The 25016-nt window shown below is 53.1% G+C and overlaps 1 protein-coding gene across 1 annotated transcript; it reads right to left on the bottom strand.

Moving 5' to 3' along the window:
• Positions 1–7429: 7429 nt before the first annotated feature.
• Positions 7430–20269, bottom strand: ITM2C (integral membrane protein 2C). Its single transcript, XM_055300582.1, has 6 exons — positions 20054–20269; positions 12639–12779; positions 10760–10948; positions 9667–9777; positions 8937–9087; positions 7430–8605 (listed from the first exon to the last, which is right to left on the bottom strand). Exons 1-6 carry the CDS (start codon positions 20171–20173, stop codon positions 8514–8516), a joined length of 804 nt encoding a protein of 267 aa, XP_055156557.1. The 5' UTR covers positions 20174–20269; the 3' UTR covers positions 7430–8513.
• Between the last annotated feature and the right edge of the window lie 4747 nt (positions 20270–25016).

The following is a 25016-nucleotide window of genomic DNA, read 5'->3' on the forward strand; positions in this document are numbered from 1 at the left end:
TTGCCACTCCAGCAATTAGACAAGGAGACAGCTGCTGTCTCCAGCCGACCGTGTTGGTGGGAAGACCTCAAATACAGGAACATGGTTCTATTGGTGGGCCCTGGGGGGCGGGGGTAGGGTGTGGGGCCAAAATTAATATTTTACAAAGAGAGTGAACTCTTAATTGAAAGTGAACTAATAATGGCTGAGCTTACCCCCAAAGTTACAAGATTACATCTTCTGCCACCAGGAGGAATGGGGATTTGAAAACTAGATTGTTGTACAAAGTAGCTTATTATGGGGTGCCTGGGTGGCTCAGTCAGTTAAGCAACTGCCTTCAGCTTGGTTTATGATCTCAGGGTCCTGGGATGCCCCACGTCGGGCTCCCTGCTCAGCGGGGTGTCTCCTTCTCCTTCTCCCTCTGCCCCTCCCCACCACTGGAGCTGTCTCTGTCTCAAAATATTTTTAAAAAACAAAGCAAAATAGATTTTTATAGAAAAATAGAAATACCTTTTTGCAGGCCTGAGTTTTGGGCTATGGAATTCAAACTCACCCAGAGATAATGCAGGAAATGAGCCAAGTAAATCAATGAGCCCTAGGCGTACCCTTGAACATAGGGGGCCCTTACTCAGTATGTGTTGGACGAGGGTGCTGGTTAAAGTCACAGTCCTCCCCTGGCCCCAGAAGGGCCAAAAGCTGTATCCCACTACACTGAGTCTTCTGACCCATGGAGGGTGGACTTCCCTTCCCTGCTGCCTTTTCCCTCACCCGGCCATCCCTCCTCACTGTTCAAAGCTCAGAGGAATCCCCAGGAAGGCTGACTGGTCATTGCTTGGTTGCCGTCCTCTGAGCCCCATGCTGCCAGGCCACATGCAAAGCATGTTCTGTAAGCTGGAAAAGACCTTTGGAATGACTTAGTTCAAACTCTGCATTCTACAGAGGGGTAGGTTGGAGCCCCAAGATAGTATTAGCCCACCACCTCTGTCCAGCCCCACCAGTGGCCACTAGAGGAGTTCAGATGCCCTGGCCCTCCAGACACAGACCCCATTTCCATCTGGGGACACAGCATACACTGCCTGGGGTGCCATATGTGCTATGCCTCCACATAAGAGCACTCCCCTGGGCAATGGCCTCGGTGTCTTTCTTGGGCAGGCAGCTTAGTGGTACCCAGAGCCCATCAGACATCCCTGGGCTGGGCAGGGACCTGTCCATCGGTTCCTCCCTAAGCATTTGCTGAAGCTCTGAGGTCCCTGCTAAGTAAGACTTCAACACCAGTGGGTGGTAACTTCTTCAGGCAGAAGGCTGAGAAGGGTTTCCATGGAGACCGCCCAGGCTCTGTTTCCATAGTAACACTTGCGCGAGGTTACAGAGCTTCCTATATGTGTCAACTTAATATTTCCAGCCACTCTGTTCTTCAGGCCAAACCTGGGCCTAATACAGGGATTGCTTTCTAGGAGGGGTGACAGGCCTTGAGAGCCAGAGGGGAGACGGGTGAAACTGTGTGCAGTTGGCTGACCAAGAGGGTCTCTCCTCGACCAGCAGGCCCATCCCCATCCCAGCTGTAGGGTGTGTGTATATATATCCACACTCACACATGCTTAAATTATAAAAAGAATACATCTTCCTGACATGGAAGGATATAAAGTCCTACACCTCCCTGCTGTCCAGAGGTAACTGGTGTTACTTGGCTTTGAATATCCTTCCGGAAATAGGATATGCACATCCATAGAGCCATCTTTTGGAAAATTCACTAATGGGATATATATTCTCACTCTGCCATCTGCTTTACCCTAATTATAGATCTTGGAGAACTTTACACATCAGCACAAATAGATCTACCTCACTCTTTATAATGGCAAAAAAAAAAAAAATACTGCATTTAAAAAAAAGTAAGTCCCTAATCGAGGGACTTTTGTTTTCAGTTTCTTGCTATTACAACAATAAGTGTCCTGCACATGTATTTTTTCTGTATACTTTTTTGAGTATATCCATATGGTAGATTCCTAGCAGTGAAGTTTCTGGAATTTTAAAATTTGATTCTTATCAAATTCTACTTCCATTATTGATACAAGAGGGCTTGTTCACACTTAAAAAGATGGGGTATTATTAAACTGAAACAACACAAAATCATAAAACCAATCTCCCCAACTCATTCTATGAGACCAGTGAACGATCAACGCTAGAGTCTGACAAGAAGAGCATGAGAAAGGAAAATTATATGTCAGCCTTACTGATAAACATATATCAATACCTCCTAAATGAAATATTAGCAAACAGAATCCAATAGTGTAGAAAGAGGATAGTACATCATGACTAAATCAGTTATTAATGTTATACAGCACATTAACAGAAGAGGAAAAATATATGATCATATTGGTAAGCACAGGAAAAAACATTGTTAAAAAAGAATTTAACATGCATCTTGATTAAAAATGCGAAGTAGGAATTGAGGACCACTTCTTCAATTAACTTCAAAAAGAGTATTCTCCCAATATCAATAGCAAAAACGGTATTCAAGGTGAATTCCCTTTAAGAATCAAGGACAAGGGACCCCTGGATGGCTCAGTGGTTTAGTACTTGCCTTTGGCTCAGGGTGTGATCCTGGAGTCCATGGTTTGAGTCCTGCATTGGGCTCTCTTTGGGGAGCCTGCTTCTCCCTCTGCCCGTGTCTCTGCTTCTCTCTGTGTGTCTCTCATGAATCAATAAATAAAATCTTAAAAAAAAGATTTATGACTATTACTATGATATGACCACTCCTATACAGTGAGGCAAGATAAGAAAAAGAAATTGGGCAGCCAATTTCTCTCTCTCTCTCTCTCTGTCTCTCGTGAATAAATAAATAAAATCTTTAAAAAAAAAGAAATGTTTCAATTCTCTGAATGGAAGAAACAAAATCTGTCCATAATCAATACACTGACCCAGGTAGAAAACACAAAAGAATCCTCAGATAATGTCTTAATAAGGAAGACATCTCGGCAAGTTCACTGAATCAATACTCAAAAACAAATTACATTTCTGTACATAAGTGACAAAGATGTATAATTACTATAACAACAAATATAAGAGACCCAGGAATCAACCTAATGAAAGATTTGTGAGACTTCTGAGAAAAGTATAAAATTGTGTTGTATTGGAAGAGATTGAAGATCCAAATAAGTTTTTGAAATACCATATTCATAGAGTAAGACACTCAGTATAACTATCTTAGTTCTCCTCCAGTGGATATATAGATTCAACACAAGTCCATTAAAACCTCAACAGAAGGGCAGCCCTGGTGGTGCAGCAGTTTAGTGCCACCTGCAGCTTGGGGTGTGATGCTGGGGACCCTGGATTGAGTCCCACGTCGGGTTCCCTGCATGGAGTCTGTTTCTCCCTCTGCCTGTGTCTCTGCCTCTCTCTCTCTCTCTCTCTCTCTCTCTGTGTGTGTGTGTGTGTCTCTATGAATAAATAAATAAAATCTTTAAAAAAAAACTCAACAGAACATTTCATAGAACTTGATACATTGTTCCTAAAATGCATATGAAAACAAAGGGCCAGGAATAGGCATTGGCAGGCACCACTGCAGGAGGAAAGGTAGGAGACTCGCACTACCAGATATCTGGGCTTTTTACAAGTGTTTATGATCCAAAGGATAGACCTAATAGGACAGAATGGAAAGCCCAGAATAGACCTTACACGTATGGAAACTTAATTATTGTAGACACATACTGCTGCTCAGTGGGAAAAGCAAAAAAAAAAAAAAAAGAAAAAAACCCAGAACATATGGTTATCCCTACCTCACACCATACCAGGGAATAACTTCCAGGGCATGTTTGAATGTAACATACAACACATGAGAAGGATTGTAAAAATAATCCTTGAGGATTAGAAGAAAAATATAAGGGCAGCCTGGGTGGCTCAGCGGTTTAGCACCGACTTCAGCCCAGGGTGTGATCCTGGAGTCCTGGGATTGAGTCCCACGTCAGGCTCCCTGCATGGAGTCTGCTTCTCCCTCTGCCTGTGCCTCTACCTCTCTCTGTGTCTCTCATGAATAAATAAATAAAATCTTTAAAAAAAAGATGCAAAAAGCCATAATCATGAAGAAAAACATGGATGACTGTGATGACATTAAAACCCATAGTTTCTGTTCATCAAAGACATAACAAAGAAAGTGAGAAAGACAAGTCAAAAACTTGAATAAGATATTTGCCAGCCACCAATGGCAAAATACACAAAGATTATACAAGTATATAAAGAGCTCCTACAAGTCAATAAAAAGAAAACAAAACATCCCCCCCCAAAAAAAGGCCAAAGAACACATAAAAGCATTTTATTTTCTTTTAAAAGATTTATTTATTTATTTGAGAGGGAGAGAGAAAGTAAGTGTATGGGTTGGGGGAGACAGAGGGAGAGGATTCTCAAACAGACTCCCTGCTGAGCCAGAGGCTCCATCCCAGGACCCTGAGATCATGACCTCAACCAAAATCAAGAGTCAGATGCTTAACTGACTGAGCTACTCAGGTGCCCCAAGAACACAAACAGGCATTTAATAGAAAAGGAAACTTGAGGGTACAATACACATAATGAAACTTGTCCCACTTTCCCAGTAATCAGGAGAGTAAAAATGAAAACCATCATGAAATACCATTTAACCCTCAGTCCATTGGCAAAAAAAAAAAAGGAAAAGAAAAAAAATTCCAAAGGTCTTTTTTTCCCCTTTAGGTTTTATTTAAGAGGGAAACAGAGATAGAGATAGAAGCACGAATGGGGCCCGATCCCAGGATCCTGGGGCCATAACTTGAGCTGAAGGCAGATGCTTAACCCACTGAGCCACACAGGTGCCCCAGCCACAGCTTGTTAATACTAAGTGTTGGCAAGGATGTGGAACGTGGAGCATGCCCATGCAACACAGGTGGGAATGTAAATTGGTTCACTCGGCAGAATTTTGTGAGTAGAACATTTGCTTCCCTGTGACCTAATAATTCCACTTTCAGGGGTCTATAGCAGAGGAACGCTTGCACAGGTGCACAACACGCCTTGTAAGAAAGATGTTTGTTAAAGCATTGTAATGGTGAAAAGTTGGAAAGGATCCAGATACTTATTGTTAGGAGGATGGGTAGGTAATTAAATTGCATAATCACACAATAGACTGATAAACGGCCTTTAAAATGAATTAAATAATGTAGGCATTAATATGGATGAATTTTAGAAATGAAAGGTTGTGGGAGAAAACAAGTCAGAGAATAAAACATGTATTTTAGGACTATTTTTATAATGTTCAAATCCAAGCAAAACTATACTAGAAGTTCATAGGTACATGATAGAATTATAAAGCAAAGCAGAGAAACTCAGGATCGGTGTTATTGATTAGCCTGGATTGGCTAATCGATATAAAGAGAATGGCTCATATATGAAAAGTTGACAGATTTTCATAGTTGTCTTTAGACCTAAGAATAGAGGGGTCTTTAATGTCTCTCACAGGATATGAAGATGAGAGTAGGGGCTGGGGTGATGGGTGTGTGTGTGTGTGTGTGTGTGTGTGTGTGTGTCTGAACATGTGAGCCAACCTTGCCTGCCTCCCTGACCGTGAATGCTTCTCCCTGCCATCTAGGGCCATTTAAATGGACTTAAATGCCCCTCCATTCAAGTGGGGGCTGGTTCTGTGACTTGCTTTGACCAACAATGCAGTGAAGGAATGATCTGGAACTTTGGATTCCAGGTCTTTAGAGGCCTCTGGCTTCCTCTCGCTTGGAGCTCAGCTGCCAAGCTCTAAGGAAGGCCGGGGTATTGATTGGAGGCCATGCTGAGTGAGGCCAGGGAGGGGAGGGGCACCTTGGACGGGGAGCCTAGCCAGGCTCCCAGCTGAGTGCGCTCCAGAGAGCTGGCCAAGCTCCGCCATCCCTGGGAACCAGGAAAAATGGTGAACTGCTGCGTTAGGCCGTTAAATGCTGGGGTGGTTCGTTAGCAGCACAGGGAGAGATGCACGCAGGAAATCGGCGATACTGGCCGCCTTGTTTCATGAGTTAGTTGGCTGGTGCGTCTCCAGATACACACTGGTCACGATGCTTCCTCGCATACCTGCGATTTATGTACAGCATTTTGTATGGAGCAAATGCTTCAGTGTAAAACATCTAATAAAAACAAAACCCTGAAAAAAAAAAAAAACCAAAACCCTGTCCTGCAAAAATGCAGCTTCCCAATTTTGTTTTGCAATTTCTGTGTAACTGCAACTAAACATCTTTTCACGTTTAAGCAATGCTCCACTCGTATTTCCCTCACTGTGCACGGCCTGCTCATAGTCTTTTGTCTAGCTACGTACTGGCTTGGCCATGCGTGGTTCATGATTTATAGGAATGTTGCATATTGAGGAAGAGTCCTTTTCTGTCCTACTTTCCAAAACCTCTCCCCATTTGCCCCTGGTAAGCCCTTTGACTTCATAGTGTGTTTGGCTGGACGTAAATTCCACTTTTCCATGGTCCAAGTCGTAAGTGGTGGGTATCATGCTTAGGTTTTCCCTTCTCTAAGATTCTCTTAAATCATTTCTGAAGTACTTTTATGGCTTCATTTCATATCTCAAATCTGTGGTCTATCCAGAATTAATTTTGTTATAGGGAAGCAGGATCCAGGTTTTTCTTTGTCAAAATGGCTAGCCAGCTGTTCCATTAAAAAGAACCCACACGCGCCCCATTAAATTTCCTTGTATTTACAATTTTCAGGCCCTCCACTGCCCTATTGTCCTTCTCCTTTTGCTAAATCACGATAGTTTACAATGCTTCATACCTGGAGGCCGTTGTTTCCTCTTCTGAGGATTTACCAGATCATTCCCCGTGTTCACTTTGCCAAAAGAACTGTGTCGAGTTAAACAATAAATCCTATCAGTGTTTTAATTGTGATTGCATTGCATGAAGGCTGACGTCTGGACAAGATTGCCTTAGGAGAACAAGGTGTGTCTGCAATAACTTGAGTCATTTCTGTCCCTCGCAGGATTATTGAACCCGACCAGCAGCAAGGGTGTGGCCACCCACCCTCACCCCAGATCCCGCCTCTGGAGTCCACCCGGCCAAGGCTCTGGGCTGGCTCTCCCACCGCCTCCTTCTCTGCTGAATGCGACCCTGTGACTCACGCCAACCTCAGCTCAGATCCACCGGGATGGTTACTAATTGCCCCGAAATCGTCCACCGTCCTTGTGCTTAAGGACAAGCAATAGTGATGTCATCTTCCGTGTGGAACTAAATGGGGTGGTTTATGGGCACTTGAAAGCAGCGTGACCTTGGGCCAGTTGCTTCTGGTCTCCAACCCCCTTCTTCCTCCTTCCTGTAAAATGCGATCTCCCTGGCTCAGGGAGGTGAGGGACCCTCCCGGCCTTCCCCCAGGCACCTACCTGCGCCCCAGCCCTGCCCAACGGCCAGCCTGCAGCGTGGGAGCCTGCAGCATGGGACGCCCACCCTGCCCCGCCACTCCCAAATCCAAGTCAGAAGTCAAAGATTTTTATTGTTCTACCGACACTTCTGAAAAGGGATCTAATTGAGAAAATAACAAAGCATTTAAGAGTTTCATCTCCAGAGAGCACCTAAGTCTGACAGGAGGTGTCGAAACCTCCTCTTCCAGGCTCAGGGCTGAGAACGGTTAGCATATCGAATGATCAGTAAAAACATGCAAAAGTGAGAAGGAAAAGGAAAAAGAGGCTGCATTCCCCCAAAGCCGAGGGGGACAGAATTTCAGAACGAGGGGGAGGCAGGGTGTACAAGTACCAGGTGGCTCTCCCTTCTCCCCACATTATCTTCCAAAACAGCTCCAAGCTCGGAGAAGGCAACGAGCCCACCCCTCGTCTCTGCTCAGCGCTCCCATCCTGTACCTGTGGCCAGGGCTGCAGGACCCTGTCCTTGTGCTCCCGGGGGGCCAGGACCCGGCCCCGGCTCCTCCCCTCTTTGGTTCCACTCGGAGAACGATTGTGCTTGACAGACTCATCCCCTGCCCTCACTCCAGGCTCCTGCTGGTGGGCTCAAGGCACTCACAGGAGTCCAGGGGAGCCCCAGGACACCCACCTGCCCTTGTGCTCTGGGTGGGCCCATCCCTGGGCACATTCCCCCATCCTCAGCCCGGATCTGGGAATCCGGATGTGGGACCGTCCAAGGAACAAGCCTTTTAGGACTTCACCAACTGTGCAGACATTTCTGAACCCCCCACCACATCCCTCCCTGTCCCCTTCCCGGGACCCCCCACCCCCGAGCCCAGCCCCTCCATCCAGCCCTTCTCCCGGGCTGCCATCGCAGGTGTGGGCGGCCCCTGGACGGCCTGACTTCAGGGTGGCGGTCACGGACTCCACCCTGGGTGCCCCCCTGCTCCCCCGGCCCCGGGAGCTCGGCGCAGGTGGGGCCTCGAGAGGTCACGGCTCTGGTACAGGGAGGCGGGCAGGGCCGGAAAGGAACCAGGAGACACGTCACATCTAGGGAAAGGCGTCCAAAGTACAAGCGAAGCAGGGGAAGGAGGAGGGCCGGAGTGGCCAGAAGAGAAAAAAGGAAGAGGGCAGGGGCGAGGCCTGGAGGGGGAGGCCCTCACACCACCCCGCAGATGAGCGTCTCCACCACGAAGGTGTTCTCGAAGTGGCGGATGGCGTTGCAGCTCTTCGCTCCTCGCTTGTTGATCCCTGGGAGGGAAGGGAGAATCTCAGTGAGGACTGGGCCCTGGCCCAGGGCTGGCGGGGTCACGGAGGCCACCTGGCCCAGAGGCCGCCCAGACTCACCCGGCCACCATCCCTGCTGTGTGGCCTCAGGGGGGTCACTTAACCTCTCTGTCCCTCGCTTCCTCATCTTTCGAGGGGCAGCGAGAATGCTGACGAGGATAACTTACACGCTCTTAGCGTGGGCACCAGGGCCTGGCGCACGGGGCGCGCGGAGTTACCGGGCGCTGCTGCTGGGGGATGGCCGTGGCTTAGGGCTCGGGGCAAGGGCCCCGGACGGGAGGGGCCGGCCACTCACGCCTCCGGGTAGCCCGGCGCCGCAGCCGGTACGTGTCCTTCCCACTGCACAGGTGGTAGATGAAGGAGCCCAGGGCCTCTTTGTCGCTGACGTGCTCGGTCACCACCATCTCCTCCTGGATGATGTACGTCTGCGGGAGGTAGGTCCCTCTCTGCGAAGGGAGCGGCCGCAGCGCTGGGTCAGTACCCGGGGTGGGAGAGGGGGGCTCTCCTGCCCCAGACTCGACCTGTCCGCACGGCCCACTCCCCTTGTTGCCGTCCTGCCCACTCAGAGTACCCCCCCGCCACACACACATGTGAAATGCCTGTCCACACCCTCCTGGGCCCCCTTCACCCAGAGGCCCCGTGGCTTGCCCTCTAGACGCCCCCAGGCGTTTTCTGGTTGTGCCAAGTGCTTGCACCCGCAGTACTGCGTGTGGGAGCCTGGTCTCCCACCCCAAGGGGGAGTGCTGCTCGTAGGGCATGGCCTGAGGGGTCAAGGAAGCTGGTCTCGGGGCTCTTCATGAGAGAGGAAGGCAGAAGTGTGGCAGGGAGAAGAAAAGGAGGCGTTGACTCGGGTGTGGGAGAAGGAAGATGGAGGAGGGGTACCAATCTGGGACACTGGGCCCAGCTGACAGCAACACCCCTGGGCACCTGTCCCCCACCCCTGACCCCCACTACAGGAACCTCCTTGCCGCAGGCCTGGCCTCCACGGGGGAGCGCAGCAAGGTGCCACGAGGGCCTCTGCTCACCTTCACATTCATGAGGAGCTCCCAGAAGTTTCGAGGGGGCAGCACGATGGTGGTGTTGAGCTCGATCACATAGCACTTGTCCAGGGAGATGTCATGGTAGGCAGTGAGTCCCTGAGCAGGAGGGGGGGCTGTGTCAGGCTCTGCAGGCAAGGGCCTGGCCCTGGGGGGCTGGGATGTGTTCAGCCAGCAGAGGCCTGAGCCCTACTGTGCCAGCATGATGCACCCCCAATTCCTATAGACGTGGGGACGACCTGGACCCTCGGCAGGAGGACCCCTAGGAAGCTCTGGGAAGCGAGCATGGGGGACACACAGCCAGGGAATCCTGTGTTTCTCTGGCCTCAAAACTGTCACTGGTGAGAGAAGTGAGAAGGATGGGGTGTCTGGGTGGCTCAGTCAGTGAGGCGTCTGCCTTTGGCTCAGGCCATGATCCCGAGGTCCTGGGATCAAGCCCCATGTCGGGCTCTCTGTTCAGTGGGGAGTCTGCTTCTCCCTCTCCCTCTACCTGTCCCCACTCATGCTCTCTCTAGTACATAAATGAAATATTAAAAAAAAGAAGTGCAAAGGATAGTTACATCTGGGTAGGGGGGGACTGGCTGGGGGGGGGCACACAGGGGAACCTTCTGGAATGCTGGCAAGATTCCAACACTTGGTCTGGATGGTGTCACACGTGGGCCTCTGGGAAAATCCACTAAGCTACGCACTTCGTGCCCTTGGTGGTAAGTATGCCACACCTCAGTAAAATGTCAACACAAAATACCCAATTACAAGGCACACTGGCCTTGCCCATGACAGCCAGTGTCTGCAAGCTGTCGGGGGCAGAGGAGAAAATCCACCACGGCTAGGTCACACTGGGTGGTAAACACTACCGATGTAACAACAGCAATGTGTGTAAAATCCTGACGAGCCTAGCTCGTGGACGTCCCCTACACATACTTGCCATCGCACAGCACATGCTCAAAGGAGGGACTAGGGGCAGTGGCATTCATTCTCCTTTGGTTCCTGTTCTCCTTTCTCGTGACCCTTGCTGCAAGAGGGGCTCTGGGCCGTCAGGACACCCTGCCACCGCTCCTGCCCCAGCCCCGGCCGGCCTCACCCGCTGGAAGTCATGGATGATGTCTGCAGGGTCACCGCCACCAAACTGGGGCACGGGCACATTGATGCGCTCGTAGTTCTCTTCGAGGTAGATCTTCACGTCCTCCTCCAGCTCCATCCGAGTGCGGGCCTGGGAGGACAGGGAGTCCTCGTAGAGAACCCCACAGTGGAAGAAGTTGTCTCGGGCCAGCTGAGCAACGTGGGGAGAGAGACACACTGGTCACGCGGCAGAGCCACCCTGCCCACCCCACCATGCCATGACCCCAAGGCCCCAGGAAGCAGGCAGGTTGGGACCATGAGACCCATTTCACAGATGGAGAAACTGAGAAATGTGGGGGCCCAGGGAGGGCGGGCCGGACGCACCAGGTCCTAGGAGGACAGCCTCCGTGGCTCTCGGGGGCAAGCACAGGAGCCCAGATCAAGCTGGCTGGGCCCTGCAGGAAGAGCAGCTGAGAGGCAGGCGGCAGTGGGAAGATTCTGGAAGCACCGCTACAGCCAGCTCCATGTCCAGCCTCACATGAGTCCCACCACCTTCCCCGGACCCCGTGAGCGACCCTGACGAACACTGTGTCCCTATCTGAACAGCCAGCCGAGTCCCCCCATCATCCAGGGCAGGGAGGCAGCGAGATGACGAGGGCCAAGCGGCTGAGCACGAGGACCAGCGTGGCCACCTGTCCTGCTCCAGGGGCTCCTCTAGGTCTGCGCGCAGACACTGGCCTGTCGTGGGCAGAATTTCCCTCTCTCGGAGTGTACGCTGTCCCAGGGGGGTGAGTCATCACACATGAATCATACTGTCCAGGGCACAGACGCAGAGGCTGCTCTGAGGTGCCCCCACCCCCCAGCGACTGGGGCGGGGTGAGGAGCCCCAAGAGAGCACCGGCTGGGGAGGGAGAACCAGGAACAAGCGGGGAGTTGGTCACGGAGGGGGAAGGCGGGGGGGGGGGGGGGGGCGAACAAAAGGGAAGTCGGCAGTTGTGTGGGAGCTGAGGTTTCCAGGGGAAAGTCACATGGAATACAAAAACTCTTCAGTAATTTCCATCATGAAAAAACTAAGTAACGATGCTAAAAACCATTGCTCGAGGGGGGGAGGAGGTCACTCAGGTCATAAATGACTGGCAAGCCTCGGCTGCTTTGTCACTCCGAAATTCCCAGCTTGTAGCACTTACGGGTATTCTTTTGGGCTTTAACAGAACTACTTTGGGGGCACCATCTCCCCCCCCCGGTCTGAACTGATGATGATGTCACTGTGACCATGACCAGCTCGGGCCCAGCCTCGTGCCCTGAGCGGCGGCTGTGTGAGCACATAACGGGTGACGGGTGCTATCACGGGTGGAGGCCACCGCTGGCAGGAGGCGGTGGTGGGGATTCTGGCCATTAACCTGCTTGCCACCTTGTTTTGTAATCCACATCCGTGTCCAAGGAATGGAAGTCCCTAAAGCATGACCCCTGGGCACAGGGTCTGGCTCTGAGAGGGTCACAAGAGTTCCAATTTCTGCCGGATCTGAGCTTCTGGGGCCAACACTCCAGGGTGACACTGTGGGAAGGGGCCATGGATGCCCATCCCAGCTCCCCCACTGTTGCCTGTGCTCCTGGGAGTTCCCTGTTGGCCCTCAGGTGTGCCTGAAGCCAGAGGTAAGGACGGTCCATCAGGGTCCGTGGGAGTCAGGGGGTGGGGTTCCAGCACCAGGCAAGGGCCTGGGCGGGCTGGCTCGTGCCCAGGGAGGCCCCAGGGAGGGAGGATGCGGGTCTTCTGGGCTTGGCTGGTCACTCACTCCCACCTGGAGGCAGGTCACCCGGCTGCCACACCTGCCGCCTCCCCGAAGTCCTCTCTAATCACTACCTTTCCCTGAGCCCCAGGCCTCCCTCCCGCCTGGCCTCACCTGTGCGAGGAAGAAGTATCTGTAGATGTAGACGGAGGCGAACACGAGGCCCATGAGCAGCACGACCATGCCCATCGACAGGTAGCACACGCCGCCCACGGAGCCCCCCTTCTTGTAGCGCTGTGGGGGGACCCGCTCCTCCTGTGGATTGCAGTGCCGGGTCAGCCCGATGCTGGTTCTGCTCCTCTGGGAATCCTCCCACCCCTTTCCCAACGTGAGACGTCCCCCTGCAGCTGGGTAGCGAGCCCTGGGACAAGTGGTGGGGGGTGGGGGGCAGTGCTGAGGCTACGTGGAGCATTATCTGGAAGGAATACCTTGCCGGGGCCTCCCCCGTTTCCTCCCAGGTAAAGATAAACTAAGACCCGCATCAAAGCCACACAGAATGACCCACTGGGATCAAGCAGGTCCATGTGGCTCACCCACTAGTTCCCTTTACTATACCGGCTGTAACTACAGTCTGTTCTCTTAAATATAGAACAGGGGAAGCACAGACATGGCCTTAGTAACTGCAGCAGACCTAGGACCTTGTAGGAACTGGAGGTGCACTGGGCAGGCTGGGAGCTGCTGCCCTGGGCATGGGGGAGCCAGGGAAGGCTTCGGATCCGCCCACAGGCTACTGTGCACACGGTGGCCTGGAACTGGGGCCATAGGAGGTGGCTTCTGGGCTCCACCAGGAAGGCTGTGGCAGGGAGTGGTCACTGGCTGAGAGACGCGGAGGCTCCAGGAAGCTCACGGGGTCTGCAGGGTCAGGGCACAGTGCTTGTCCCCCTCCAGCCAGGCAGCCCTGGGCACCGCTCAGCCTGGGCGGGGGGACAGCCACGGCCCCTCACAGGTGCACAGGTGCTGGCCGGCAGGAGTGGAACCTCAGGGCTGAAGTCTGGAGGTTTCTGGAGGCCAGGGCATTTCTGCCAGGAGGGAAACGTGGCTACGGTGGCAACAGGTGCCATCAGGGCGAGGCTTCTTGGAGAAAACCTGCTCTGGGGAGCCAGTCGGGCTCCGGACAGCAGCTGCAGGGCTGCCAAGTCACAGCAAACTGCTCCAGGGCACACGGGTCTGGAGCGGCGGATGCAGGGCTGTGTGTGCTGATCTTAGGAACATGCTTGACCCGGAGCACCAGCCCAAGTGCTGGTGATTCAGGCTCTTAACGACCTGCGTGACCTTGGCCATCTCTCAGGATTGTGCGTGTCCTCCCTCACCTGCCCTGGGACATGTGGCAAAAGCCCAGGCCTGTCTCCCGTCTCTGCTGTCTGCCGTTCTGTCCCTCCTGCATGGTGTCCACATACAGTCAGGGTGAAGTCAGAGTCCTATCCCGGAGACACCCCCCCACCCCCCCAGCCTCCAGGAGCTGAGGCAGGTGGGAGAAGGGAACGAGCTCCCGCCTGGAAGCCCGAAGCCTCTCAAGAACTGCACGTGTGCCATGAACCTCCTGCTTAGCCCCCTTTGTGCCATGTGTCCTCACTCCCTTTAACCTGGGCTGGCCTGGTGTGGTGCTCTGGTCCCTGTCCCTGAGGCCCCTTGGCTTAGAGAAAACAGGGCCCAGGCCTCAGGGAGCAAGGGGAGCACCATCAGAGGGCAAATGCCCCCCAGCCTGGGGCTCTCCCACTCACCCAGGAAGAGGACAAAAACACCCAGAGGACCCTCCCCCTCACTGGGCACATCCATCCCTAGACCAGTTAGCTCCCAGCCTCTGCACCACGGGACAGAGGTACCCCGGCCCATCCCACTCCCCAACACCCCTGTCCGCTGTCCTCCAGGGAGCTCACCCAGCAGGCTGGGAGGTCAAACCCATTGCTCCAAACTCACTAGCTGACTGCTGGGGCTCTCACCACCCCAGCCCTGCTGCGGGGCTCCTGCGATCAAGACCAGGGAGGCAAGTTTGTGAGACCACCACCCGGCTGGCATCTGCTCAGCACCCTGGGGTGCCCTAACCAAGGTCCCACAGGGACAGGTGCTGCCACAGGGGACAAGCCACCCCTGGAGATGAGGTGCTGGCTTTTCTGCTCCTCCAGAGGCCTGAGTGGGTCCCAAAGTGCGATGGCTGCCCTGGGATCGGCCAGCTGTGAATCCTGCCCGTGGGGTGGGGACACTCATACGCGTGGGAGGAGCGGTGACCCCAGGTTGAGAGGGGCTCCAGCAGGGACAGAGATCCCCTTGAGGACAGGATTGCAAGCTCCCCCCACACCTTCTCTTTTGAGAAGTGAAGACACGGGGATTAAAGGAGGAGAACCTGAGAGCCCTTTGTCAGGATGAAGTGCTAGATAAAAATAGCCGAGCTGTCTCCGCTGAACCTATTCTTTGCAGGGCCAAGGCCCTGGACAGCTGTTGAGGCTGCACACTGGCCATGCTTTTGCTCCTGCATTCAGGAAAACCGGAGAAGTAGGCTTGTGAGAACTGCTTTTCAAAAGAACAAAACAAAACAAAGTCAATGGGCCACAAGCACGAGAGCCCGAGGGCCTGCTCCGGCTCCAGGAATAAGTCCACAAACAGGGAGCGCCAATGGTTTTAAAGCAGCCTTTCCGCTCCTGGCTGGGTCAGGTGTGGGCACCTGTGGTGGCTATGTGGCCGAGGATCCCCCCACCTTTCCTAGCTGTGCAGTAGACACACCTCTCACGTGTCCGGGGCTCACACACAGCTCCCTATCCTACCACTACTGACACCCCTCCCGCCTACAGGGCCCAGACCCCAGAAGCATCATGAGCAGTGGGCTGGAAGGGAAAGCAGGACCTGAGCTTGCCAGGAGGCAGACTGGAGCCATAGATGTCCCTGCTTTGAGACAAAAGGCACTTCAGGCACCAAGCCCCACACCGGAGGGAGGGCCCCTGAATCCTGCTGCCATCGCTTACAGGGCCCCACACAACACGACAGGGAACCTGGGGGTTCCTGGCGCCCAGCTCACCCAGGACCGCGGAGAAGCCCGCTTCCTGAGCCCCCCACGCTGCTTCACTTGTGCTGGAGACCCAGGAAAATGTCAGCCCCCCCCATGGAGCAGCCAGGCATTTGGGGGGGGCTTCCATTTAGAAAGGAGGAAAACACAGCTTACTGTTTCCAAGGCAACGGGGCTTTCTGAGCAAAGCGCCTCGCTGTGCACTCGTGTGGGGCGCATGAGCCGCCGGCCGGGGACCACGAGGGGCCTGGGCCTCCCCTGCCCGCTGCACCAAGGCCCCCGACGGTGCTCATTAAATGGTTTAGCAAAGCCGGGGCCACGGCGGTCAAGGGGAGCCCAGCCAACTGGAGCATTAGCTGGGCGGACTCCCATGACTCCTGGAGGGCCCCCCCAGCTACAGTTCCTCGGTAACAATGTCCAAATTAACTGCAAGCAGATTAAACTACAATTGCAGGCTGCTGGGCGGAGGCTGGCAGGGAGCCAGAAATGCACTTGCTGCCGCCCTGGTGGGGGAGGGGCGCTCGCAGGGCCCTCCTGGGCTTCATCCCCCCTCAGCATCTTTCTTTCCCAGGCTGCGGATCAGATTCAAGGTCACCAATGCCCGTGTGTGTGTGTGTGTGTGTGTGTGTGTGTGTGTGTGTGTGTGTGCGCGCACCAGCCAGCCAGACCTAGTGGGGGTGGGAGCAGCGGGCAGAGGCCCACCGTCCACCAGCACACAGAGCTGTGTTCCCCGTACAGACAGCTGGGTGAACGGCGACAGGGAGTCCTGGGACCCCAGTCCCGTCATGTGGCTGGAGGCCTGGGCACCCACTGGGTGAAGAACAGCACGGACCCCTGAGGACTCCTGCACCACCCACTCCCCTGCATCTACTGGCTTCCTGGCGGGCAAGATGAGAGACTCGGGGGACAAAGGCTCCAACCATGGATGAGAAGCAAAGCTGGTTGCTGGAAGAGCCCTCCCGGGGGAGAGAGAGAACTTGGGAGAGGGTGTGTGTTTGGGGGGAAGTGGGGAGCCAGGCTGCACTTCCGTGATTTTACCATAAATGTTTTTTCCCCCTAAGGGGAACTCATCCTCCCCGGGAGTCCGCTCACAGCCTTGAAACAGGCAAGGTCTGGAACAGAAAAGAGAGGGAAACAGAAGAGAAAAGCCCTCGTGATGTGTTCAGAAGCCGAAGCCCCTCTGGGAAGGCCCCGGGCAGGCCAGGCATGGGCCGGCCGAAGCCCCCAGCCCGCCACCGGGGCACGATCTGGAGCAGGGCTACCTTTCCAGAAAGGTCCTTCAGCCCGGCCGGCAGGGCCAGCGGGTACTGGGGCACTGGGGCAGGAGCAGTCCCGGCCGGCCAGGTCGGCCTTCCTGGCTGGCAGGGGACCCTCCCCCAACCGGCTCCCCCACGCCCAGGGCCCGAGGCCGGGACTCGGAAAGTGAAATCTGATCCCCAGGTATGCAGGCTGGGGGAGGGGGCGACGCAGGAGCCATTAATCAAAGGCAAAGCCAAGGAGAAAATGAGCCGGTGCAGAGAGGATGGTATTGAACCTGTCTCCCGCCCCCGGGCAGCCCCACCCCCGCCGTCTGCAGCCCCCAGCCCAGCCCAGTCTGTGCAGGCCCACACCTGGCTGCGCGTGTGCGTGTGCCCACTCAGGCCCCGGCTGGCCCGCAGGCCCCCAAAGGGGAAGACCGACCTAGCTGGTGCGTGCTAGGAGGGGGTGCTTCCCGGCCAGCCCACTTTCCAGGCTGGCTTCCCGCCAGTCGGCCTTCAGCGCAGGCTTCTCAGTACCTCCGAGGCGAGCGCCAAGGGGAGGGTGGGCAGCTGGAAGCCCAGCTGGGCCCCCGCCCCCATCCCTTCGCGGCCCACTGAGGCACTTCCTTCCATCAGCAGGTCTGGGGACAGAATCTTCCTTGTGTTGGAGTTTTTGCTCAGAAGCAGGGGGAGCCCCGCTGTGAGGGTGCTGCAAAGGCCTTACCCTGGCCCCTCAGGGCCTGCACGCAGGTGGACATTTGCATCTAACAGCCACAGGGGAGCTCACTGCCGAGGGGGTGTTCACGAGGGAGGGTGTTCACGGACTCCTCTGTTCATCAGCAGGTCCTTCCAGGGCTTTATAACTAATTTTTGAGTCCAGGTCAGTAGCCAAGGAGGGTTCTTGGGTCACCCTCAGCCAGAAGAAACCTTCTAATAAGCTTTCCTCTGCGTCCCCATGGGCATGGGGCAAACCTCAGATGCTGTCTCGAGATGGGAGAAGGCTGGGCCTCCCAGTCGGCCTACCTGTCCCACCCACCTTCTCCTTCAGTGCTCTAATAGGTGGTGGCACTCTGTCTGGAGCCCGGCAACCTGCTGTGCTCACTGCCAGAGGCAGGAGAGGGGGGCTCCATCCATGCCCTAGTTACTGGACACCGGGAACGTGCCCCTCGGCCAGGTGAGGGCACAACAGGCTCAGAGCAGTGAACTCTCTTCCCCGCTCCAATTCCAGCAGGCAATTGGCAGAACCGACATGTAACATCCAAAGCCCCCTCCGTTTATCACCTCAGGGCCTCGGGGAACCATGATCATTTACTGCTATGCAGTTCTGTCCTAGGAGGTGCCAGGATTTTAATCCTCCTCCTGGGCCCCCAGTGCTCCTCCGTGCCAATTAAGACAGCTAGGGGCCCTGCCCAAACTATCGAAGGTTTGGGAGAGGAGGCCTGCTCAGCAGGCTCAAGGCCATTACAAACAGCCCCGGGAAGATGGGGAAGATGTTGATATTTCCATCTCACGCTGGGTGAGGGGGAAGAGAGGATGCTGGCTGGGTTTCAGTGCCAGAAACTGGATGTCAGTTACTGCCAAGGTGATGCTGGCATCTGCCATCCGGCCCGACACCATCAGCAGGCTGCTGCTGGAGAATGTGCCACTCCTGTGAAATTTGGTGGACCTTCTCAGAGTTTGAATTCCATCCCCCTACTGTCTTCTGCTTGAATCCTATAGTCCTCAGAGGCAGGGTCCTGAATTCCAGGCCTGAGCAGGGCGGCAGGCCTTGGGAGTAGGCTGGTTCCTTGGTGGAGGGAGGAAGGAAGCTTGAAGAGACCCTTGCAAACTTTTAAAGACCATGGTCTTCAAACATGGAATGCCCCCTGCCCATGTAAACATGGGATGAAGATGGAGCTGTTTTGGTTGGGGGTACATTGCAACCCCCACCCCCACCCCCTGACCTAGCCCAGGTGGTCCTAGGTGATGCAGTGACCACACCAGGGCAGGTGAGCTGGCCTGCAGCTCCTCGGTGCATTCCTCACTCAGGGTCTTTGCTAGAGACGTGACACCCACCTCTTGAGGCCCCTTTCCAGAGTCCCCTCTTTGGTGGCCCCAGGCCCAAGTCTTCCCCTGCAGCCCTGGTTAATACTCCGGGCAAGGTTGAATCTGAGCCACAAAACTTGGGGAGGGACCTCCGCGCTGAGGAAGACTCATAGGAAGCAAGGGGAGCAGACAAAGACTTTGGAAGTCCAGTCTCGATGGGACGGCTGGGCGCACCCCAAGACCGCCCGAGACCACGGCTACGTGGGCAGCTTTGCCGGAGCACAGGGCAGCCTGGCTGGACCAGCTCTCGCTCCCCTTCCCTCGCCTCCCTGCCCGCCACGCGTCCTGCCCTCTCCGGGTCAGACTCCACGCAGCTCAGACAGTTTTCCACTGGCGGAAATGCCTTCTCTCCCCCCGGCCGGAGGGCAGGGGGAGGCGGGGGAGGACGCCGGAGGGGGCGGGGTGCACCGAGGAGGCCCGCCCCCACAAAGAGCCTCCGGGATGCGGGAGGGCACCGGGGCAGCGGGGGAGCCTCCCCGCGGGATGCAGGGAGCTGCCCGGAGCCGGGAGAGGAAGGAAGAGCGGCGCAGGGAGGCCCAGATGGGCGCCGGCCTCATAACCTGCAACCCCGAACCTCAGACCCCGAACGCTGGACGTGCAGCCGGGCGGTTCTGGTCGCTTTCCAGTCCCTCACTTTCTGGTCCACCAATGCAGGTGGGCCTTTCAGCAGCACGGTCCCAGCCCCTCGTTTGGGACGAAGTCGCCGGCGCCTCCTCCATCGCTGGCACCGGACTCGATGCCCCCCCCCGACCCCCCGCCATTCCCCACCGAGCCTGACCCACCTCCCTACTTCGGGGAAACGCAGTCCGAGCCTCCTCCCATCCCCCAGCTGGGGCTCGACTCTCGGCCCCTCCCCCTTGATTAGAAACAGACGCAAACCCCCCACCAGCTTTCTTCCAACTTCTTCCTACCGGCCCCGTCCGCTGCCTTGGGGCCGGCCGCTTGGGGCCCCTCCAGTTTTGGAAGAGACCTCGAGCGCTTCCCCACCCGGGGACCTGCGCCCCGGACCCCTCCCACGCTTTGGACCTCTGCTGTCGGCGGCCCCAAGCCCCCTCCCACATGGGATGGAGGCCCCATTCCAGCCGCTCGGTCCCTCCGGTCACGGCTCCGGGCCCCCGATGCGCCTCGAACGGTTCCCGGGGCCCGCGGGGCGCGCGTCGCCCCCAAGAAGTGCAGCCCAAGCGCCCCCGACCCCCGGCCCCGCTTACCCGAGCCGGCGTCAGCAGGATCTCAGCGGCCGGAGCCGGGGCCGCAGCCGCGGCCGCCGCCTTGTCGGCCTTGTCGCCCTTGATGCCGGCCACGGCGGGCTGGAAGCTGATCTTCACCATGGCTGCGGCCGGCCGCGCGTCCGCCCTGCAGCCTCTGCCCGGGCAGCCTCGGGGTGTGCAGCCGCCGCTCCGCGCTCCGCAGGCACCGGAAGTTTGTCTGGTGCTCGAGTCCCTTTCCTTAGCTCCGCCCCGCCTCCGGCCAGCCCCGCCCCCGGTTCGCCCCGCCCCGCCTCCGGCCAGCCCCGCCCCCTGCTCGCCCCGCCCCTAGTCAGCCCCGCCCCCGGTTCGCCCCGCCCCACCTCCAGATCGCCCCGCCCCTCAGTCACTTCGCCCCGCCCCCCCCGCAGGAGGGGCTTGGCACTCGCCGCGCCTGCGCCCCCTTCCCGCCTCCGGATCGCGCAGTGACCCCTGCCGGGCTCGCAGCTCCGACCCGGGAGGGCTGAGGTTTGCTCACACGCTCAGTCACTCACTCAGGCAGTCGCTCGCTGGCTCACTCGCTCGCTCATTCACCCCATGCATGCATCCATCCATGCATCCATCCATGCATCCATCCATGCATCCATCCATGCATCCATCCAATCACACACGGACTCAGCCTCTTTCGCAGCCTTACCCCTTCCAGCTTCCTCTCCAAGACCAGTGTCCCCATAACACGATCTTTGTTGAAAGAATGTTTGCCAGGCAGGCAAATGCAGCTTCTAGACAAATTCCCCATCCCCCTTCCCTCCCTTCATACCCTCCTCTTTGGAAACGCTGCTGCCTTCACTGATCCTGCTCTACTCACGGCTCGCTCCTCCCACCTGTCCTGGGCCCTGGAGGAGGCTTCAAGGCCAGGTGCCGAACTGCTTGCCTGTATCCTGCATCCATCCACATCCTTCATATTCCGTCATCCTTTTTCCTTCATTTTTCATTCCTGTAGAACCTTCCTGAGGGTCTCTGGGGATGCATGCTAAGGATGCTGAGAGTAGAGAAATGAGGGCAGCCTGCGGCCTCGTTAGTGAGTGACAAGCTCTGTTGCCCGTTTCCGCCTATCAGGAGGGTCTAGTGTGGTGGGAGGACCTGCCAGGGGGTGACTGGCAGCTTGGGTTCTAGTCAAGACTCTGCTCCTGCAAAGCATCACTGATACTGTGCGGCCAGGGCTGTGTTACTGGAGTGTCTCTTGGCACCCAAACCCTGGATCTTTCCTTACTGTCCCTGGTCCAGACTGGACTGGGGACAACACCCAGCAATCCACACAGAGCCTTGGGCTGAACACCAGCTTTTGGTTCTGCAGCAGAGTTGACTGCGGAAGGCAGGGGAGTCTAACTAAGAGTTTGTTGAGGACAGCCCAAAGTCCTCCATTGACCCTTCCTACCAGTCAGGACTTGGGTGGTTGCCTTAAGTCCTAGGTGCTCTCATCCTAGACTCCAACATCCTGGTTCAGATCTTGGATGAACCTATCAGCCTTGAGGACAGATAGCTTGAGAAGGAAGATTTAACAGATGCTAAGGTTCCCACTCTGGGAAACTGGGGAGGACAGGGAAGGTGGAAGAAGGTGGTTTGAAGGCAGATGAGTTTGGTTTGGGCAACAGCCAGAGACAAAGGGGCTATGGACTCCTATTTATCGACTCTAAGAATTCCTAGTTGACTCTTGGTGTTTGGAGAAGTGAAGTCCCAGCCTTGGGTTAGATTCCCATCCAGCATCCCCAATATACATTCCTCCCTGCATGTCAAGCATTGTGTTAATCCCTGTAGCAAAAGATAGAAAGCCCTAAGATGCAACCTGGCAACCAAAGACCTTTTCACATTCAACCTTCCGCTTGCCAAATTCCCATAATGTTTATGAAATCTACCCACAATGCTTCATTCTTTTTTATTGCTGAGTAATATTCCATTTTGTTAATATACTGCAATTGTCTATCCATTCTCTTGGTTGTGCACATTGGGGTTGCTTTTGGTCTTTGGCTATAATGAATAAAGCTGCTGTGACCATATCTGTACATAGCATTTTTTGTTGACATTTGTTGTCATTTTTCTTGAGTGTCACAAAGGGTGAGGTGGGAATGGTCCACTCCAGCAGATAGGCATATTTTATCACATGACACTGTTTTGAACACATGGTGATAATATAATGTGAACCAGTGCTTAGTTGATTTGGATTTATTATTGTTTTTAAATTCTCCACAGATGCTGCACCCCCTTGCTGCCTGACCTGGGGGACACCACTCCCACCACCCTTTCCCCTACCTCAGTATACTCCAGCCTAGGAGGGGAATTTTACCATTTTCTGCTCCCACTGGCAATGTAGGAGAGTTCCAGTTGCTTCACAACTTCACCAACATTTAGTGCCGTCAGTCTAAAGTTAAGTAATCTTAGCTGATATAACAAGTTGTACTTTGTTATGGGTTTTTGTTTTGTTTTTGTTTTTAGTGAGGGAACAGGGAGAGGCAGAGGGAAAGAGGGAGAGAAAATCTTAAGCAGGCTCCTCACCCAGTGTAGAGCCCAACACGGGGCTCGATCTCATGACCCTGAGATCATGACCTGAGCCAAAATCAAGACTTGGTCGCTTAACTGACTGAGCCAGCCAGCTGCCCCCTTATTTTGGTTTTAATTTGCATTTCCCTGGTGACTAATGATGTTGAGTCCCTTTTATTATGGTATTGACCATTTGTATATCTTCTTTTGTGTAATGTCTGTTCAAGTCTTTTGGTCATTTTAGAGGTTAGATTGTCTTTTTTATTATTGCTTTGTAGGAGTTCATTGTATATTCTGGATACAAGTCCTTTGTCATACACATTTATTATGAATATTTCCTCTCAGATTGTGGCTGGTCTTTTCATTTTCTTAATTTTGTCTTATGATGAGCAGAATTTTACAGTTTTTTTTGAAATTTTTTTTGAATTTTATAGTTTTAATACAGTTTAATGTATCAATCTCTAATTTTACGGTTAGCACTTTCAGTGTTTTATCTAAAACATCTTTGCTCACCCTGAAATTGTGAAGAGATGTTAGTATGCTTTCTTCTAGAAGCTTTGTAATTTTAGGACTTATATATAGGTCTATGATTTATTTTTAGTTGTTTTTCTTAATGTATAGTGTAAGGTAGTAGTTAAGGTTTTATTTTGTTTTGTTTCTTATATGATTATCTAGATGTTCCAGGATCATTTGTTTAATGAAATAGAAACTCCATTTTCCATTGAATTGCCTTGGCACTTTTGTCAAAAGGTTGGCAGTTTCTATGTTGGCTTATGTCTGGGCTCTATTCTGTTACATTCTTCTATTTTTTTTCTATCCTTTGCCAATTCACTCTATCTTGACTGCCGTAGATTTCTAGTAAGACTTGACATCGCGCAGTGTAAAACTTTTTCTTCTTTTGCAAGATAATTTTGTCCCTTGTAGATCCATATAACCTTTAGAATTGGCATGTCAATTTCTACAAAACAAAACTTGTTAAATATAAATTGGGTCTGAGTTGAATCTAGAGATCAATTTGGGGAAAACTGATGTCTTAACAGTATTGAATTTAAATCCAGGAACATGGCATATCCCTCTGTTTGGCTCTTTAATTCTTCTCACTAATGTTTTGTAGATTTCAGTGCAGAGGTCTTGTGTATCTCTTGTTAAATTTATGCCTAAATGTTTTATGTTTTTGATGCCATTGCATTTATTATTTATGTCATCTTCCAATTCTTTATTGGTAGTATATAGACATACAATTGATTTCAAAAAATTGATCGTGTATTTTGTAAATTTATTATATTGATCTGTCCTGGTATTTTTTATAGATTGCTTGGGCTTTCTAATATATATTCATGCCATCTGAGAACAAAGACAGTTTTACTCCTTTTTCTCTTTATGCTTTTTATTGTTTTTTTCCCCCAGCCTTATTGGTTAGGACTCTAGGACAGTGTCAAATAAAAGTGTTAAGGGTAGATATCTTCATTTTGTTTCTCAAGAGGGAAAATGTTCAGTATTTTGCCATGAAGGGAATTTGGTTGTAGGTTTTTCATAGATGCCCTGTGTATTAGTTTCCCAGAGGAAACTCTGTGTGACATCACAACTTGGGTGGCTGAAAATAAGAAAGTGATTATTTCAAAGCTCTGGAAGCTCTAAGTCTAGAATCAAGGTTTCAGGGGTGCCTGGGTGGCTCAGTCGGTTAAGCATTTGACTCTTGGTTTCAGCTGAGTTCATGATCTCATGGGTTGTGGGTTGTGGGATTGAGCCCCATGTTGGGCTCTGAGCTCAGTTTGCTCGATGATTCTATCCCTCTGCCCCTCCCTCCACTCATGTCTGTGCACACTTGTGCTCTCTCTCCCAAATAAACAAAAAGATCTAAATAAATAAAATAAAGCCTTCAGTATGGTTATGCTTGCTTTTATACCTGTAGGGGATAATACTTCTTTTCTTCTAGTTTCTGGTATTGTTGGCAACCCTGGCATTACTTGACTTATAGACACATCACTCCAATCTTTGCCTCCATCATCACATGACTTTCTTCTGCCTGGGTCTCCGTTTTCACATGACACTTTCCTCCTCTTATAAGAACAATAGTCATATTGGATTAGGGCCCACCATGATGACTTCATATTAACTTGATTATATCTGAGAAGACCCTATTTCCAAATATAGTCACATAGGTTGTTAGAATTTCAACACATCTTTCTAGCGGACACAATTCAATCTGTAACATCCTTAATCATATTGAGGAAATTCTCTCTTTTCCTAGTTTGCTGAGAGTTTTAATCATGAATGGGCATTACATTAGGTCAAATACATTTTCTTCAGCTAAAGTGACCATATGAGTTTCATCTTTTATTAGAAACTGTATTAATTGACCTTTGAATATTAAAAGAGCCTTGTGTTCCTGGCATAAACCTTACTTGGTCATAATATGTTGACCTTTTCATATATTATTGGAGTCAAC

The sequence above is a fragment of the Nyctereutes procyonoides genome, unplaced genomic scaffold, assembly GCF_905146905.1.
Source record: "Nyctereutes procyonoides isolate TBG_1078 unplaced genomic scaffold, NYPRO_anot_genome, whole genome shotgun sequence".
Lineage (NCBI taxonomy): Eukaryota > Metazoa > Chordata > Mammalia > Carnivora > Canidae > Nyctereutes > Nyctereutes procyonoides.

Coding starts and splice junctions, on each gene's coding strand:
- ITM2C (XM_055300582.1), bottom strand. CDS start 20,173: ATGGTGAAGATCAGCTTCCAGCCCGCCGTGGCCGGCATCAAGGGCGAC. Junction 10,949..12,638: donor GATACTTCTTCCTCGCACAG/GTGAGGCCAGGC, acceptor CACGTTGCTCAG/CTGGCCCGAGACAACTTCTT. Junction 8,606..8,936: donor GCGCCGGGCTACCCGGAGGC/GTGAGTGGCCGG, acceptor CTTCCCTCCCAG/GGATCAACAAGCGAGGAGCG.